Source organism: Protopterus annectens, chromosome 1.part0, assembly GCF_019279795.1.
Source record: "Protopterus annectens isolate FY-2018-M chromosome 1.part0, PAN1.0, whole genome shotgun sequence".
Lineage (NCBI taxonomy): Eukaryota > Metazoa > Chordata > Ceratodontiformes > Protopteridae > Protopterus > Protopterus annectens.
Window position 1 is genome coordinate 1,016,230,869 of NC_056725.1, and position 17,664 is coordinate 1,016,248,532.

Here is a 17,664-nt window from a genome sequence, read left to right on the forward strand (position 1 = left end):
TAGGAATATCTGAAATTTCAATCAGGGAGGATCCTGTCTTTTCCTACAGTTATCAAACTGTGGGCCTTGACAGTCAAAAGATACAGTGTGGCTTTAGGACCACCCTAGATTTCAGTCCAGGAGGACATGCCAGATACTAAATACATGGCATCTGCTGAGCTGTCTTCCCAGACACCCTGGTCACAATGGATTCTGTAGTCAGGGACTGCAAAAGCACCCCTCCTAGCAGAGAATTCTGGACCACAAAAACCATGAGTCACTGATGAAGACTTCAGTTCTCATTTTCTTCCATCGCTTTTCCAAATGCTTCTTTTAGGAGACAGGCCCCCAGAGGCCTCAGATGACACTACAGCAGCTCTAAACCAGGTTCACACCTCTTTTGTGGCAGTGAACTCCTGGAGAGAACATTGACTCCGACAGTCTTTATGGAGAATTTATTTGCCATACGTCAGGTGGTTATTAATTTTAGAAACATTTTCTTCTGTACTAGAATCTATGCCATGGATTTGTATTTACTGATTATCAAACAAAAATTGAAAGGAACCCCCCCCCCCTCTGGGGTACTTATCTGGGTTCAGAAGACTGAAATATGCCAAACAATATACCACACTAAGTAACAAGATGCGAACGCTTCTGCATAGCAAGAAAGATCTGAAGAAGACTTCAGCCAATACAGCCTTTACACTGCTGACATCCTAATTCGGGAAGCAGATGTCTGACAAAGCCCTAGGTGAGGGAAGAGCTTTAGAATACTGACCAGCCCCTGGCTACCTGCAGAACAGAATATTCCAAAAGTGAAAACTGCTGTGAATAATATGATGAACATACTTGCTTTTTCTTAAAACAAATGTGATATGAATCCAGAGTCATGCAAATAACATCCTCTCAGTCTTCATAGGGCTAATTCATCTTTCCAATCCCCCTGAGACCTTGTGAAGGAAATATTATTAGAGAATTTACGCTTTACCTTTATAACAGCGATCTCAAAAAGGTCGACTATACTTCCGCAAACTCCGAAATGCAAACATCCCAAATGTCGAAAACCACATGTGTGAACGGCTAAATCTCACCCCCTTTTGACCCATGGTAGCACTGGTGTGGAGGTATGGTGCGACCGGAAATGTCAAAATTCGACATTATTTTGACATTTAAGAAGTGATGCGGTTTCAAATTCGCGGAAAACGGGTCGATGAAGTGGTAGGTCGATCATATGTGATTGACGATATAAAGGTAAACCGAATTTACTTTGCATCTCGCAATGCATATTTTTCTACACCATCACTGACAAAGTGTTAAAAATAATAAGCATGGATGCAGTACAATACAATTCATGAATTTTCTACCCAAATGCATATCTGAGAACACATATGAATATCTAAAAATAAATACTTTATTCATTTCAGTTTTAGAAAGTGATATTAACATTTGAAATGTTGTTAATACACTGATAGAGGACAAATAATCACGTGGCAAAACTTCAGAATAATAAGTCATTTTCTCATTTTTTATTAAATGCCTCCTCAACTGTATTACTTAACAGTTTGTCCTAATCCTGATTTCAGCTTGCCTCTAATATAAATATTTACAAAGCATCTTTAAGTGTTTCGAGAAGTAGTGCGTCACAGCTTTTCCTACTGCCCATGTATGCAGGCATCTCTTCTTGTTAATGTCAGCTAAATGCAAACAATAAATGAAGGGCAAGTACCAATTTATCAAACATACAGTGTTCAAAGCCATCTTTTTACAATGCCAAGGGCAGTGCTGAATGTAAGTAATGATGGGTGAGTGTCCCTGTGAGACAGCAGCAGAGACCCTGCCTCTATAGTATATCCAGCATCCTGTAGCTGCTGAGCGACTTCTTCCACATTCCACCGTGCCTCTTCCTCCTCCTGACTCAACAGGCACTTAATAAGATGACAATAATAAACGGTTGATACGCACTTTGCAACTAACTTAGCATCCAAAAGCAGTGAAAGAAGCTCTGTATCACAGGTCATATCATCAACCTAGAAAGTTGGGAAAAATAAATTAAATTATGATTGCACTGTTTATCTGACAAAAAAATCTGAAGAACTATGATATTACTACAAGCCTTTAATATCAGCATATTCTCAATTGCTTAGTGATTTTATAAATGACTTGAACTTCTCTATCAAACTCAGCCTTCCATGGTAAGAAGCAGTATTAGATGTCTTTCTCTCTCAAAATGTTAAATTATCAAAATGTTGTCTACCTATTACTAGAAAAGTTTAGTTTGTACAGCACCAAATATGCTATAATGAAGTCATATTGTGTGTGTTATGTTTTATATGTCAGTCTTGTGCCTGCCAACCATCTTTTATGCCACCTATATGATGTGCATGTAAAACTGTTAAAATCTAGTAGATAGAGTACCACTGTTGTTAATTTCAATGCCTTCTTTTGCATGCTGACTCCAGTTGCACCTGAAAAGGGTCACTGGACCAGTCCACTTACCCAGTTAAATATAAACTAAACTAAAAGCTTTTGTGAGAAAACTACACAGCTATTAAGGAGAAACAGGCAGGGCAGAGACTCACAGTAAATTAAACTATATATGTGCAGACTTGAATGGACTGCCAGACTTTTTCCTGCAATCACCTGCCTGCATTTCTTAACAGCTTTGTGTTGGCATTACATAAATACATAACTTTTGTCAGTTATCTTACTGTGATTTGTAGAGATGCAAAACCCAGCCAGCCATCATTGTTAGTGCAAGGCAGTGCATGCAGAGCTTTCTTTTTTGTGATAAAACTAATTTATTTTGAAGAATCTACATCAGCTAAGAATGACAGATCATTGAGAAATCTGGTTTAGTAATAACTCTTGCAATAATATATGTGAAGAATAAAATAACTGTACCGTTCACGACACCAAAACAAAACAAGCAAAGCTCCACACCCAACAAACAGAAGTATGGTATGACTTTTTTTTTTTTGCACTGAACATTTTTATTGATTTTTCAATACAAAATATGGCTGCACAAAAAAAAATTATTTCGTCATTTACTAACATCTCATACTGTTCCTTCTAAATATTCACTTATTTATTTACTCTTTCTTGGTTGCATAGGTTCCACTAGGCAGGTAGCCTTTTATAGGGGGAGACCCAAGGTGGTATTTATACTACTAGGGGAAATTTGACCATGGCATCGGGAATGTTCCTCTACTCTTTTCCATAGGTGCAATGGGTTCTTTTTTATCCACTTGAACTACCACCAACTCAAGCAGACACTGTTAAACTCTGTTTAACGTCTCACCCGAAAAACGACACACTAAGGAGTACAGCACCCCACTTATGCTGCACTGCAGTGTCAGTAAATGATCTGCCCAGTGTGTGAATAGAACCCAGAGACTTCTACTCTAAAGGTGGGTGTGCTGCCTGTTGCACCATTGACACTATCTAAATCTCATGCACATATACCCAAAGTAAAGCAGTCTATCCCATTCCAAGTTCATGCTAAAAGTGTTGAACTTAGATGTAATTGCAGCAATTTTAATTTTATCAGCACCACCATGCAAAAGACAAAATCTTCCAAGTGCATTTTATGTTTTTAAGGAACTGTGAATGCTTCCAACAGATTTCCTATATTTCTGTCATCCTTATATTTAGAAATTGGCTAATTATTCTTGCAAGTCCGTAACACCATCAACATTGCACAAAAATATACCATGCCTTATCAGCAAACAGGTTTTAAAATGCATTTAGTCCAAACTGGTTATATTCAAAATACTAAAAGCTAAACATTAATGCACATATTCTAATTTAGCAGACTGGACTGTCTCTTCTCTACAGCTCTGTAAACAAGTTTTGAAAAACCTAAACACCAAATTTTTTAAAAATTTGCATTCTCCAGACTACGTCTCCTACATTTTACTTTCTTCTAGATTTGGATCATCTTGACCTGAAGGTCGAAAACATCTGATAAGCACTTTAATGTCTGGTCTGTATGCAAGAAATTCTGTCTGCCCCTTGCTGTGTATAATGTCCTATTCTCTGATTCCTTATTCCAACTTTGGTTTTGTTCCTATAGGTAGGTATCACTGATTTTCGAGTAGAAAAGCATATATTTTTCCAATCAGTCACATTTCATTTCAAAATCAATAATGTAATTCCTGCAGGTTTCTATTTTCCCTTCTCTTTCTCTTTTGCTTCCAGTTCACGTGTTCAGTCACTGTTACTATTAGCAGGCAGTGTCTCCACCTACCCCCTTCCAACAATCCAAACTTATCTTCCAAAAATAATTACTGATTAAAAATAAATGTACTGCAATGATCTTTGAAAAGTAGACATATGGGAACAAAAAAATAGATGGAAGCAGGAAGGGGAGGGCAAATGCAGAAAAGGGCTTAGAAATGGATTAAAATTACCTAGTAAGACCTTATTAAGTTGGATTATGTTGGCTGCCAAAAAAACAATTACTAGAAAATGGAAATCAGAGATAAAAAAACTGGAAGATGCCTCTTTAGAAAAGGGAAGGAGCAAACTACATGGAAATAAATGGAATTTGTGGGAACAATACATACATAATAATGTTCAGGAGGGGGAGTGAGGTTTAAGGGGAAGGCAAGTATTGACCAATTTTATGTAATGTTGGACTAAAATACAGTTGTTGTAAAGAAAAACATATAATGCATATGTGTAAATTAAAAAAAATAATAATATTGTCCATTTCCTTTTCTATTAATGTAAGTGTGCCTATGTTGACTGACAATTTAATAAAGGCATTTAAAAAAAAATACAAATTACATTTTGAGACACACATATATATGCAGTAAGAATAAAAGGCAGTTAAGTAGTTTATGGAAGAGAATACTTCCTAACATTTAGAAATAATCATTACATTGTATAAAACTTAATAAAAAAACAAAAGGAAGAACAAAGTCTTTACGACAAGAGAAACGGGTAATAATGTAGATAAAGAAAGAATTGAGAAGAAATAGGCACGGGATGAGTAGTCTAGCACATGGAGAAAACTAGAGGGATATAATAGTATTCATTAAGAAAATGAAGCCTGGGCAGCCACTGCACGAAATCACAAGACAATGGAAGATTAGTGTAAGCATTTCTCATATGAAAATGGGAAAAAGAAGCAGCAACAGCATATTAACATGTATAATATAAGGGGAAAGTAGCAGAAGACTGGTAGGCCAAGAGGATGGTTAATCTCTGAACAGCCAGTCACAAAATGCTCACGCTGAGGAAAACATCTGAAAATAATACTGCAAAAATACATGGAAATGGGAAAGTATTTCTGAGGAGAATAAGGTGTGCAATATAGGTGCTGTAAAGACATCTTAGTGGCAGACAACTTCAGCTCTAACTTGATCCCTCTCTCCCCCCCTCAACCTCCCCTCAGGAAACCAACAAATATAACACCCCTTACTATCACTAAGGAACAGGTCCTCAATGCTCCCTCCAGGGTCAAGAATACTGCATCAGTGGGCCCAGACAATATCCCTGGATGCCTTCCAAACAGCATGAAACATGACCTATTCTGCCCTCTGGTATTATTGTTTAATTGTAGCCTTCAAACAGGCTTCATGCCTCATGAATGGAGAACAGCAACAGTTAGCCCTCTGTCAAAGGTGGACCATCTACAGACCCATAAGTCTCACTAGTCTCATTTGCAACGACCTGGAAAGAATTATCATGGAACTGATCAATAATGACATAGAAGGCTTCCAAACACTGAACCAACTCAGTTTGGATTTGTCAAGGGCAAGTCATGTCTAGTCAACCCGGGTAACTTCTTTCAGAAGTTCACCAAAGCAACTGATGGAGGGCAACGTGATTCACACTGCCTACCTTGACTTGGCAAAGGCATCTGACACAATACCACTTGTGGGCATTTTTGATAAACTCAGGTGGTTAGGAATAAACAGAAAAAAATGATCCAAACTTCCAGAAAAAAACAACAAATAATAAATGAAACACCTACTGGAAAGAATGACCAAAAATCATGGAGAAACTTGGCGTAAACAACCGTTTATTTTTTGCTTTCGTCAATAGACTTCTTCAGAAAACACAAGACAAAAGTATCTACTGCCACTGAGTTTAAAAAGTACTTACAACCAATAGAAAACTTTTGATCAATTACATCATAATGTTTTAAAAAGACAGTGTTAAAAAAACATTTGAAATTGTATTTAAAACACTAAAATACTATTACTTGTGTAAATAAACTCTCCGGTTCTTTAAAAAAATTTGATGTTAACATAATCATCCATCCCAGATTCACTATCGGAATTTAACCTTATCTGCCTTCTGTTCTAAATCTGTTTTAAAATCACCTCCCCTCATATCACAAGTACCCTGTTCAAACACTGAAACAAAAACATAATTAGGGCACTTTAAAGTGTGTTTAAAAAAAGCATTTCTATTTCTTTCTTTCTTATACTATACATAATAATAATAATTCATGTCAATTGTTTTAATAGATTTGTTGATGACCTGTTTTTATTATGGAAGGGGACCAACGTTGTGTGAACGATTTTCTAACACATTTAAACAGAGGGTCCGAATTTTTGAAATTCACATTAGGGGACGTTGGCTTAAGAGTTAACTTTTTAGATGTCATTTTAGAATGGGATACAGGTGGACACAGATTTATTATTAGAATTTACTGTAAAAAAAAACATTCACTAATAGTTATTTACATTACACCAGCCAACATTCTCAGTTTATTAAGAACAACATACCCAAGGGGCAATTTATTAGAGCCAACCGCATGACGAGTGAACAATATAATTTTTTAGAAGAAATTGAATTTATTATAGCCTTATTTTTAGTAAGGGGATATAAACATGAATAGTTAAAGAAAACATCTGCAATGGTATCAAATAACAGAATGAAATACTATCCTCCTATTCTAAGGGTTTCATTTAGAAGCAACAAAAATAATGGTAATGGTCATTCAAGGGTTGACAACAAGTTTTTTTGTTGTTTGAACATGACAGTAGATAATGGACATATAAGAGGCATCATACAAGACAACTGGAAGATTTTAGAAGGAAACCTAGATTTATACACGTCAGATGGTTCTCATCTACAGTTTGTTTATAGGAATCATCACAATTTAAAATTGCTGTTTGAGAGAGATAAGAGCTTATACAAACAATCCAAATTGTTATCCAACAGAATATTGGGTATGTATAAGTGTGGCAATTGTAATGTATGTAGATTTATTTTAGAAGGGCCTTTTGTCAATCTGACACATTTGCCACACACTATAAAAATACCTGGTCATTTCAATTGTAAAAGCACTGGTTTGATTTACATAGGGGTCTGTTCTTTTTGTATTGCATTTTATATAGGTATAATAACACGGGCATTACGTACAAGAATTAGGGAACACTATCATAGTATAAGAAAGAAAAACAATAGGAATGCTTTTTTTAAACACACTTTAAAGTGCCCTAATTATAATAAGTTTTTGTTTTCAGTGCTTGAACAGGGTACATGTGACATGAGGGGAGGTGATTTAAAAAAAAAAGAGTTAGAACAGAAGGAAGCCTTATGGCAAATAAGTTTAAATTCTGATAGTGAACCTGGGAATAATGATGATGTTAACATCAAATGTTTTTTAAAGAACAGCAGAGTTTATTTACAAAAGTAATAGTATAATACTGTTTCAAATGCTATTGCAAATGTTTTTAAACGCTGTCTTTTTAAAACATTATGATGTAACTGATCAAAAGTTTTCTATTGGTTGTAAGTACTTTTTAAACTCAGTGGCAGTAGATAATTTTGTCTTGTGTTTTCTGAAGAAGTCTATTGACGAAAGCGAATGATAAATGGTTGTTTATGTTAAATTTCTCCGTGATTCTTAGTCATTCTTCCAGGTTAGGAATAAACCCTTATGTCAACCAGTGGATAGCCACCTGGCTCACAGACAGGACCCTGAAAGTTAGAAAATGGGAATCCACCTCTACAAAGAGGTCAGTCACAAGTGAAGTCCCTCAGAGATCAGCCCTGGGACCGCTCCTTTTTAGCATTTATTTCTCTGAAGTCAAGGGCTTCTGGCTCACCAAATCTGCAAAAGACTGGATTAGACTCAGGAGTAGTCAAAGAATTCCACACCGACAGTAATGTTCTCCAGGAAGGGCTGTCACAGGCGAATAACTCATGTCAGAGCAACAGACTAAAACTAAAATGCCAAGAAAACAATAACAGCATCCTGTGGAAACTCATCCCCCGGTAACTATCATATTTACAACACACCCCTAACAGTTCAGCCAGTAGTCAGGGACTTGGGGACACACAGACATTAATCCAGCCTTTAACCATCACGTGTCTGTCTACGGTAGTGAGGAAATCATTCTATATTGTGCAACTCATAAACAAAGGTATAGCATGTAGGTCCAAGGATGTCATTGTTCCACTGTATTCAGCATTCATCAGCCTTATCACTGAGTACAATGCTCCCTTTCTTATATACCTAACCAGGCACATGCAACAACTGGAGCATCCACAGAAGTTCTTCATTAAAAGAATACAGGGTTTAAGTAACCTGTCCTATGCAGACCACCTCAAAATCCTCTCCCTGTATTCTTCCTCTTACAGACAGTTAAGGGGAGATCTATGACTGGAATACAAGGCAATGCCCCTGATGGACCTCCTGTATTGCAGCAAAAAAAAAAACAGCACAAGAATTACCCATTCTAAACACTTAAACCTTGCCTGTGATATAAACAGGACCTTCTGGAGAAATAAGTATGCATTCCGAAGACTACTCCTTCTCTGGAAAAGATTTCCTATCCATGTGAAGCACAGTTTGTCCTTAACCCAATTTAGCTGCAACTTGGATAACTGAATGTGGAAGAGAAAATGCATCCCTCTTTTGGCACCTATGACTTTAATGGACACAGGCACACTGTAAATGGTTTATCTCCCAGGTTCCTGCTTGTAAATATTTCATCTCCCAAGCTTCTGCTTACACTTATCAAGGGTACCAGAACTTCTTAGAGATTTGGGATACATGACTTGGCTTATAGGCTTAAAAACGTTCTTGTGCTCACTAGCCTAGTAAACACCTATGAACCTTATATATATATATATATATATATATATAGACCAAATGAATTTTTGCAAATTTCCTCATTTGAGACTATTTGATTCATTAACTCTTTCAGTGAAACTACATTCCTGCTCCCCCACCACCCTTTTTATCCAGTCTTATCAATTTCTTGCCTTCAGCGATGCTCTTTTTTTCAGTCATTGCTTACTGTTTTGGTGTTTTACTTCTGTGCATTTTACTCAACAGAAAAAATCTCAGCTAGATAAATTTGCATTTGTCAAATAATATGAGCCTTCCCTTCTCGTACATCTTTTAACTAACAATGACTAGGAGGGCACCCTGCTCCATGGAATCAGTTTCTGGTACAGCTTGTTTGAGATATCTGACCATCAAAGCACTTCATAACCAATTACTATATGCAAATGTCCATCCTCATTTACATTCTGAGTCAATATAACCTGCTTTTTTTTCTCAGCTTTGTTTTTTTATGCCCCACATTTGTGTGTTAAATTTAAATTCTGTGTTCTGATCAACAATGTGATACAACTAAGAATTGGCCAATTAATCAGTTTCTGTAACACTGCAACCAGCGGGACTGAGTAAAGCTTCCAAACTTCTGTTTTCAGTTGGAGACTTCACCTTGACTCCCTACATGTAAGGGGAGACCCCTCTCCCTTCATTATAGCTAACTCCAAGGCTGCCAAACACTTGAGTGTTCATAGGTTATTAGGTGTGTACAAGGCTAATGACCCTGGAGCCTTTACAAGCCAGCCCTTAGGATTACCCTGGCATCGTGCCACCCGACCTTAGTTCCCAGTGCCTTTGTCGAGTAGAGCCACTGGAGTGATCCTCAGGGTGAATTTTCTATTTCTCATCCACTCATCAAGAATTCTCTTGAAGAGGGCCAGTGAGGTGCTCTGTTTGACATGTATGGGAAGTCTATTCCACAGCATGGGCAGTCTCTGGGTTATGAACCTGTCCCTCCAGCACGTTCTGTTGATTGTGATAATGAGGTTGAGGTCTCTGCAGCATGTGGTGCACAGGGATTGGGATTTCTTTAGAAGTAACATTTCTAACAGTGCTGGGTCAGACATGACTTTGTAAGTCAAGCAGAGATTGCCTCTAAGTAGGCGATATGAGACGGAGAATAGTTGGAGGTTTTTGAGTCTGTTCATATAGGACAAGTGTTTAAGGACTAGGATCCTCTTTGTGAGGTACTTTTGTGGCCTCTGCAGTTGTTGCACGTGTCTAGTGAGGTACATGGCAAATGGGGCATTGTACTCAATGACTGGCCTAATAAGGGAAGAGTAGAGGGAGACAATGACCTCTTTCTTCCTGGATGCAAAACCCTTAGTAATGAGATGTGCCAAATAGAAGGACTTTCTGACCACAGTGGCAATGTGGTGGTCAAAAGAGAGGTTGCTGTCAACCTGCGTTCCCAGATCTCTTATAACACCTTCTATGTTCAGTGGACTACCACCGATGTGGTAATTTATGGGAAGTTGTTTTTTCCCCATAGGGGATGACGACACATTTTTTGGTATTGAACTTAAGGCCATGGTTCTGACAACAGTCGTTGGTCTCAGTGAGGCCTTTCTTAGGATGTCAACATCACTTGGGGAGTTAATAATGGCTCCGAACTTGCAATTGTCTGCGAACTTTGTCAGCCAGAGTCCCTTTGTGTTGGCCTGGACTTCTGAGAAGTAGATACCAAACAGGAGGGGACCCAGGACCGATCCCTGTGGGACTCCACTCATGACTGGTCGGCAGTCTGACGTGGAGTCAGCTACTTTCACACTGTGGGTTCTATCTGTGAGCCAGTTTGCAACCCACCTAGTGATATATGGGTTGATGCGTAGCTTAGTGAGGTTTTCTATGATTCCTAAGTGAGGAATGGTATCAACCACCTTGGCTTCATCCACAGCTCTGGTGACTGACCCAAAGAAGTCAACCAAGTTGAGCAGGCATGATCTACCCTTCACAAAATCAAACTGTGCGGGATCCAGAGTTTGGAGTTCCCTATATCCTTGTTTATTAGGTCCATGATGATGCGTTCCATAGCTTTGCATATCAGACTTGTCAGGCTAATTGAGGCAATAATTCTCAGGGTCTGTAGGCGCTCTTCCTTTGTGGAGAGGGATGACTGTAGCAGTGCACCATTCTGTAGGGACAAAGCCTGAGGTGAGGCTGTGACTGAACAGGGCACACAAGTGAGGTGCCAGTTCACTCTGTAATTCATGTAGAACACAGTCAGGGATATTGTCAGGTCCCATAGAAGCTGTATTCTTGGCCTTGGACAGTGCTGTTTTAACCTTTGCAGCAGTAATACTGGATTCCTGGCAATCTACTGGTATTGAAATTGATCCTTTGGGGGGGGGGTAAAGTTGGCACTGAATCTGTCGGCCAGTATATTGGCTATATCTGTTGGCTAAGTATAGGAGGTACCATTGTGCAGTAGCTCAGAGCAAATCTGGGTATTGCGGTGGAGATTCTTTACATAACTATAGAAGGCCTTGTGGTTGTCTTTACTATCTGCTGCAATTCTGTTTTCATAGCTAGCTTTAGAGGATTTGATGAGGGATCTCAACTTTTTGTTGAAGCTGATAAGGGAGTTTTTCCAGTCTTGGGACTTCACCTTATTCAACATCAGTTTCCTCCTCCTGTTGTAGAGTTTGTTTATGACAGGGGAACACCAGACTGGCTTCCTTTTTTTGGAGGAGAGTGTCTTGGTTCTACTGGGTATGGCAAGATCCATGCATTTGTGTACGTGGTTGTACAGTGCATTGGGGTATGATTCGCCGGTCATGAAACTATTCTCCATTTGCATGGGTGCCATGGAGTTAGCCACCTCTGTTTTTAGGAGCCCAAACTTAGCTTTGGAGACGTTTTTCATGGTGGTTACCTTTGCGGGGGGGGGGGGGTTCCAAGGTGATTAGTTTGTGGTCGGATCTAACCAGGGAGGAGTTTACTATTGGTGTAGAGCAATGGTTGTCCATGTTAGTAATGACCAGATCAAGGATGTTGCTACCTCTAGTGGGGGTAAGAATGAGCTAGTCCAGGGCATTGGAATTCATGAATTCCAGGAATTGTTGGGCAAGTGTATTGGTACATGAGTAGTGTTCCCAGTTAATGGAGGGGTAGTTGAAGTTGCCCAGTATGAGAGTGTTAGGTTGGACCTTAACATTCTCCAGGGTGCTTAGGAACGTGGAGTGCGAGTCTTTGGACATGGTTGGGAACCTATAACAGGCTACGACCTGAATCGCTGTCTTACCCAATGTTAGCTGCACCTGAAGTATCTCTGATGTGTTATGTTGTTATGTTGGGTTACTAGTCTGGAGGTGTGCGCATCCTTTATGAATATGGAAACACCACCGCCTTTGAAGCTTCAGTCCAAGTTCTGTGGCCGAAAGGTGTGGAATGAGTTAAAGCCTGGCAGTGCTAGAATGCTTAGTTTGACTGCTGGCCCAATCAAACAGGCTTTGATCAATTAGCAGTCACTCAGAAGACAAAATACCTAATCTATTATCTTAAGGAAGATATAATAAGCAATATAAAATACCTAATCTATTATCTTAAGGGAGATATAATAAGCAATAAAGTATTCTTTCTGATACCATGAACCTTACAGGGGCAACTCTGACAGTTAAAACAGTTAATAACAAGTTAAATTCATATTTTTGTGGCTAAATAATTGGTATTGATTTTTCATGTAAGACTTTGTCTACACTTGTGTGCATATATCTCTCTCTCTCTCCCTCTCTCTCTCTCTGTACATATATATATATATATATATATATACACACACACACACACACACACACATGGTAGGGCCATGGCCGTGCATTTTTCATTCCTACACTTACTAAGGCTACTGGAAAGTTCATAGAGTGATATTCCAAACCAAAGCACTTATTATAAAGACAGAAAACATGCTGCATCCATTCCTGATTGATCAGCACAAATGAAGAAACCTGATACGCTGTTTACCATGTCTGCTGCTAATGAATGGATATAAAATGCCCATATTTGCCCTTAAAATATCTTCCCCAATCTCATTATTCCTATAATCTAAAAAAAAAGAACTCTATCCTGATAACAATGAATGTTGTCTTGACATTCATGAGGACAGGCTTCTGATTTACATTGCTTAGTTTATTTCATGTATGCCAACATAAAATTTCAATGGTCTCACGATCCCTAACCAAATGCAAACCACATCTCTGAACTTTAAAGAGATGCTGCTATGACCTATTGCAGCTTAAAAACATTATGATCTCCACCACAGTTTAAAGCCAACATTTAAAAAAGCTGATGGCCTATAGTTCACCATATGTGGCACAGTTATAACTGCCCATCCATTGTCTCTGGAACTCTGCACCCTATTCTTACTTCACTATCGACTTTAGCAAATCAACAAACACATAATGTACTAGCTTGTAGTAATCCACACTAAATCCACAATACAGGCGTTTTCTTGGAGTTCCTATACAGTACAGTCTAGAGTACTTATTTTCCTGTACTTCTATAAATATAATTTTCTGCTTTTCTTTACTTAACAGACATTCCCTTTTTTATCTCCTTACTAGTCCTTTGCTGAAGAAGTACACATAAAACTCTTTAGACATATTACACATTCCTGACTATTCCTTTATCATCACATACTCACTAGCCATAGTAAATCGAATTTTGCATTCTACTTGACTTTTTTTGGCTAATCAGCCCATCCTCTTTAAAGCTCACTGTTTTGTTACAGTTTCCACTCTACCTGCCCCTGCCTGCTCAGTCATAACATTGATGATGATTTATTTTTAAGTATCTACCTCCAAGAACAGATAATGCAACAGTAAATCCTAAAACAAGGGTTTTCTAACTACCTTGCATTCCTAGCCTGTATTTAAAAAAGAAGTGGCTTTCTACTTCTCCTGAATGCACCAACAAAGCTCAAATCTACTGACATAAGAATATGTGACTTACTTTCATCAAAGGAGTTGGAGCACGCTCTAAACAATTCTTCTCGCTGTATCAGTAGATTAAATCACCTATATGTTTCAAGTAACATTTAGATTTTTATAAATCATCTTTCAGTGGCTAAGCTTTCAATTTATCTGTTACATTTACTTTACTTTTCTTAGTATTACTAAGGCTTAGATCTTGAATAAATGTTACGTATGACAAACATACAGCCCTCAAAGTGTTTCACCTTAAATGCTTGTTTACTTGGGGCCTGGCCATAATGTTGGAAACTGTCTGCACTGTAAAAAATTTCAAATAAGTCACTAAAATCAAAAATCAAAAGGCTTTGTCTTATTTCTTAATGAAACAAAAACTAAAAGCTGCACAGAATAACTCCAAAGTAATATCTCCATAGGGACTGCCAACATTCCTCCCCCATGTCCACAAGTGTGCTCCTTCACATGCAGGACATCAGCTACCATCAGCAGCTTGGGCAGCCACAGTGCACTGTGCACCCTCCCATACAAGCTGCTGCTTTGGGTGTTTGTGAGCCTCTGTGCTGCATAAACGGTTTGCTGCTGAGTTGGATGGTTGCACATGTGCAGAAGCATGCACTAATCTTATGAAGGCAATGATTGCAGGGCATGAAAGGCCACCTCAGGGTGTCAGGATTCAGTGCATACTCCTTGGCAGACATCACTCCAGTATCCTTGAGCTCTTCACCATCCCCTGACATGGATCAGGTTTAGCCTGAAGGAGGCTAATGTGGGAGACCCATTGAATGCAGAGAGGAGAGACAGTGGCACAGCTGTAGATCAGCTATGGAAGGAAAAAGAAAGCTTTGCAAAATTTTAAAGAAACACTAGATGAAACGTTGGAAGCTTGACAGAAGTTTCATGTTAACAAGGTAGACTTTAAAAAAGGATAACTTAAACCAATATCAAATATCTCAGAAAGGTAATATAAAACTGCTACTACTGGAGGTGTACACAGAAATTAAAAATTTGGAGCCTTGATGAAAATTAGTTTTTCAGGAAAAGTAACTTTTATAGAAGACTTAGATATGGAGGACAAATACTTAAAACTGCTGATATTGCTTATGCAAAAGAATATAACCCTCTGGATGTTCCCCATTTAGAAAAAAGTGCTTATTTATTTTATGAAAACTCTGTACAGAACTAAGATATATGTAGTTATCTTTCATTTGATATGTAGCCTAAAGTGCTGAGGATGAAGCTGCTTTCTGAAACACCCACCCACACAGCTCAGAAGCATTTTTCTTCTCGTCACCAAAACAGTTTACATTAAATGGGAAGACACTTTCTGGGAGTGGCAATCTCTGGGCATAGATTTGAAATTTTGAGCTAACAAGGAGGGAAAATGTTCATAAGAGTGATATCAAACACAGAAAGAGGGTAGCATGTCAGGATTCACTGCAAATGAATATCAACTAATGATGATTCTTACAAAGACCTCCCTCTGGATCATCAGCATGTAATGTCACCCTTGCTATTAAGAATTAAACATCACTTAACCAGCCAATGATTCACCCTCTCCAATGGCATACTGGTCTGCTCATTCCCTGTAGATGAGAATCATTCTCATATCCACTAGGGTGAGGCTGTCTTCAGGAAGGCTTGTGCTCTTGCTGGCATCTCAGTAATGAGAATATTTTGTAGTGATGTTACTAACCCCCTCACCTGTTGGTGACATGCTCACTTGCATCTCCAAAGGGACTGCCAACAATCCTCCCCATATCCACACGTGACCTCCTTCACCTGTAGGACATCAGCTACCATCAGCAGCTTAGGCATCCACAGTGTGCTCGCCCCCCCTGCCCCATACAAGTTCCTGCTTTTGGTGTTCATGAGACCTCCATCCCACAGCACCAGAGTGACAGGCATAGCCTGTTGACAACATTCCCCCCCCCCCAAGAGAGCCACCCCCCATCCTCTCTGCCAGCACCATCAGTCACTTCAACCACTAATCGAACTTGGGTTATCTGCGCAGCAGTCAAGGGATTTATCATTGTACACCAATGGGATGGCCTTTGTGTGCTGACAATTGTTAAATAAGACTAGGGTAGTGACTGATCTTTGAAAGAACTGCTGCATGCACACTAAAAGATAGACCCAGAGTGAGCCTGCTTTGCAGTGACAGCTCATATTTGTACAATTTCGCCTGTAGTAACTATTAAGTAAATTTACAAGTTAGAAACAGGCTGCTGAGTTATCTTTTACTGAGAAGACAGGTATATGGCCAACTGGAAAATGTGCACTATTTTTGTTTTTGATTTTCCAGTACAAGTATGTATACATTTTTTTATATTTAATTATCAAAGTGTTTTGCATAATTTTAATGCTTTATTAGTCATCAATTAATGCTTACAGTTCACTGATTATGGATGTACATAGAGTAATGACAGTGACCTGGTGAAATACAAGTGTTGGTATCTGACTCTGGAAGAGAGTGACTTTTTCACTGTATAATTTTACTGTAAAATTAACATGCTACAGTTTGCTTATTTTAAGAGTGTTCAGTAAATGTAACCTTGGAGTGCCAAACTGGTCTGGTTGGCAGCATTGTGGCACCAGATAAATAGTAAAGGACTTTAACAATGGAAAGGAATGCTTAGTCAACCCTGGAAATCATTGCATGTTATTGTGAAATACTATGAGCTATGATGCATTACTTTTGTCAGGATAACACGGCGAGGGACTACTCTAACAGTAAAGTGGATGGAATTCTGGGAAGCCACTGTCATAATTCTGCTGTCCACTCTTACAGTGTAAAGCTTATCTCAGTGCAGTTGGTACTGGTCTTAGCCCAAGGAGGGAGTTCACAATTGCCATCTTAAGGTCTTTCTTGATATTCTATACATTTTCTATTATGAAGCCTCAGGGAAGATGTCAAAATTCCAATCCCAGGTGGGTATAAAGAGACCCTAGACTTACAAACATACATAAACATATGAATATTTCAAGCACAGGCAATAATGCCCTTCTAGCCTGCCAATATACCAAAACAGTTGTTCCTATAATAGGTTTCCAGGCTGTTCTTAAAAATATCTAAACTAGTACTTGCTTTAATTTGGCAGTCTGCTCCATGCATCAACTACTCTCTCAGAGAACCAATTAGTGCACTTCTCATTACTACAGAATCTTCTACATAGGCTGTTCGATAATTCTATACTACTTTTTGATAACCCCTAAAATTCCCACAGGTACTTGCCTCTAAATGCCCCTCTATACCTGAATAAGGTCTCCTCTTATATATTTATATGAGACACTGTACAAGTTCAGATATTTTAGTTTTTCGTAATAACACATTTTCACATCCAAGGATGACTTTGGTATATTTCTGCTGCACCCTTTCCAGTTTACTCCTGCTTGTTATCTTATAAGGTTTTTATATTGTTATTCCATACTCACGTTCGGGTGTAATGCAACTAAGAAACAATGCTTTCATCATGTCTGACTTCCTAGACATTACAAATCATTTTATCCAGCCTATAGTTCTATAACTATTGGTTGATATGATTACAAAAACTCAAAGCTGAATCAACCCATATATCCAGGTCCTTAAATCCATCTACAGTTTCAATCACTGTGTGCTGTATTAAATATTCACCTTTCAATTTATGTCTCTCAAATCTCATATACTTAGTTTTTGAT

The 17,664-nt window shown here is 38.5% G+C and overlaps 1 protein-coding gene across 1 annotated transcript in view; it reads right to left on the reverse strand.

Moving 5' to 3' along the window:
• Positions 1–1,368: 1,368 nt before the first annotated feature.
• Positions 1,369–17,664, reverse strand: part of NBAS (NBAS subunit of NRZ tethering complex) — a 3,380,746-nt gene continuing 3,364,450 nt past the window's right edge. The window contains exon 52 of the mRNA XM_044064792.1: positions 1,369–2,006. Coding sequence (XP_043920727.1) covers positions 1,728–2,006 — 279 coding nt within the window. The 3' untranslated portion in view covers positions 1,369–1,727. The remainder of the gene's footprint in view (positions 2,007–17,664) is intronic.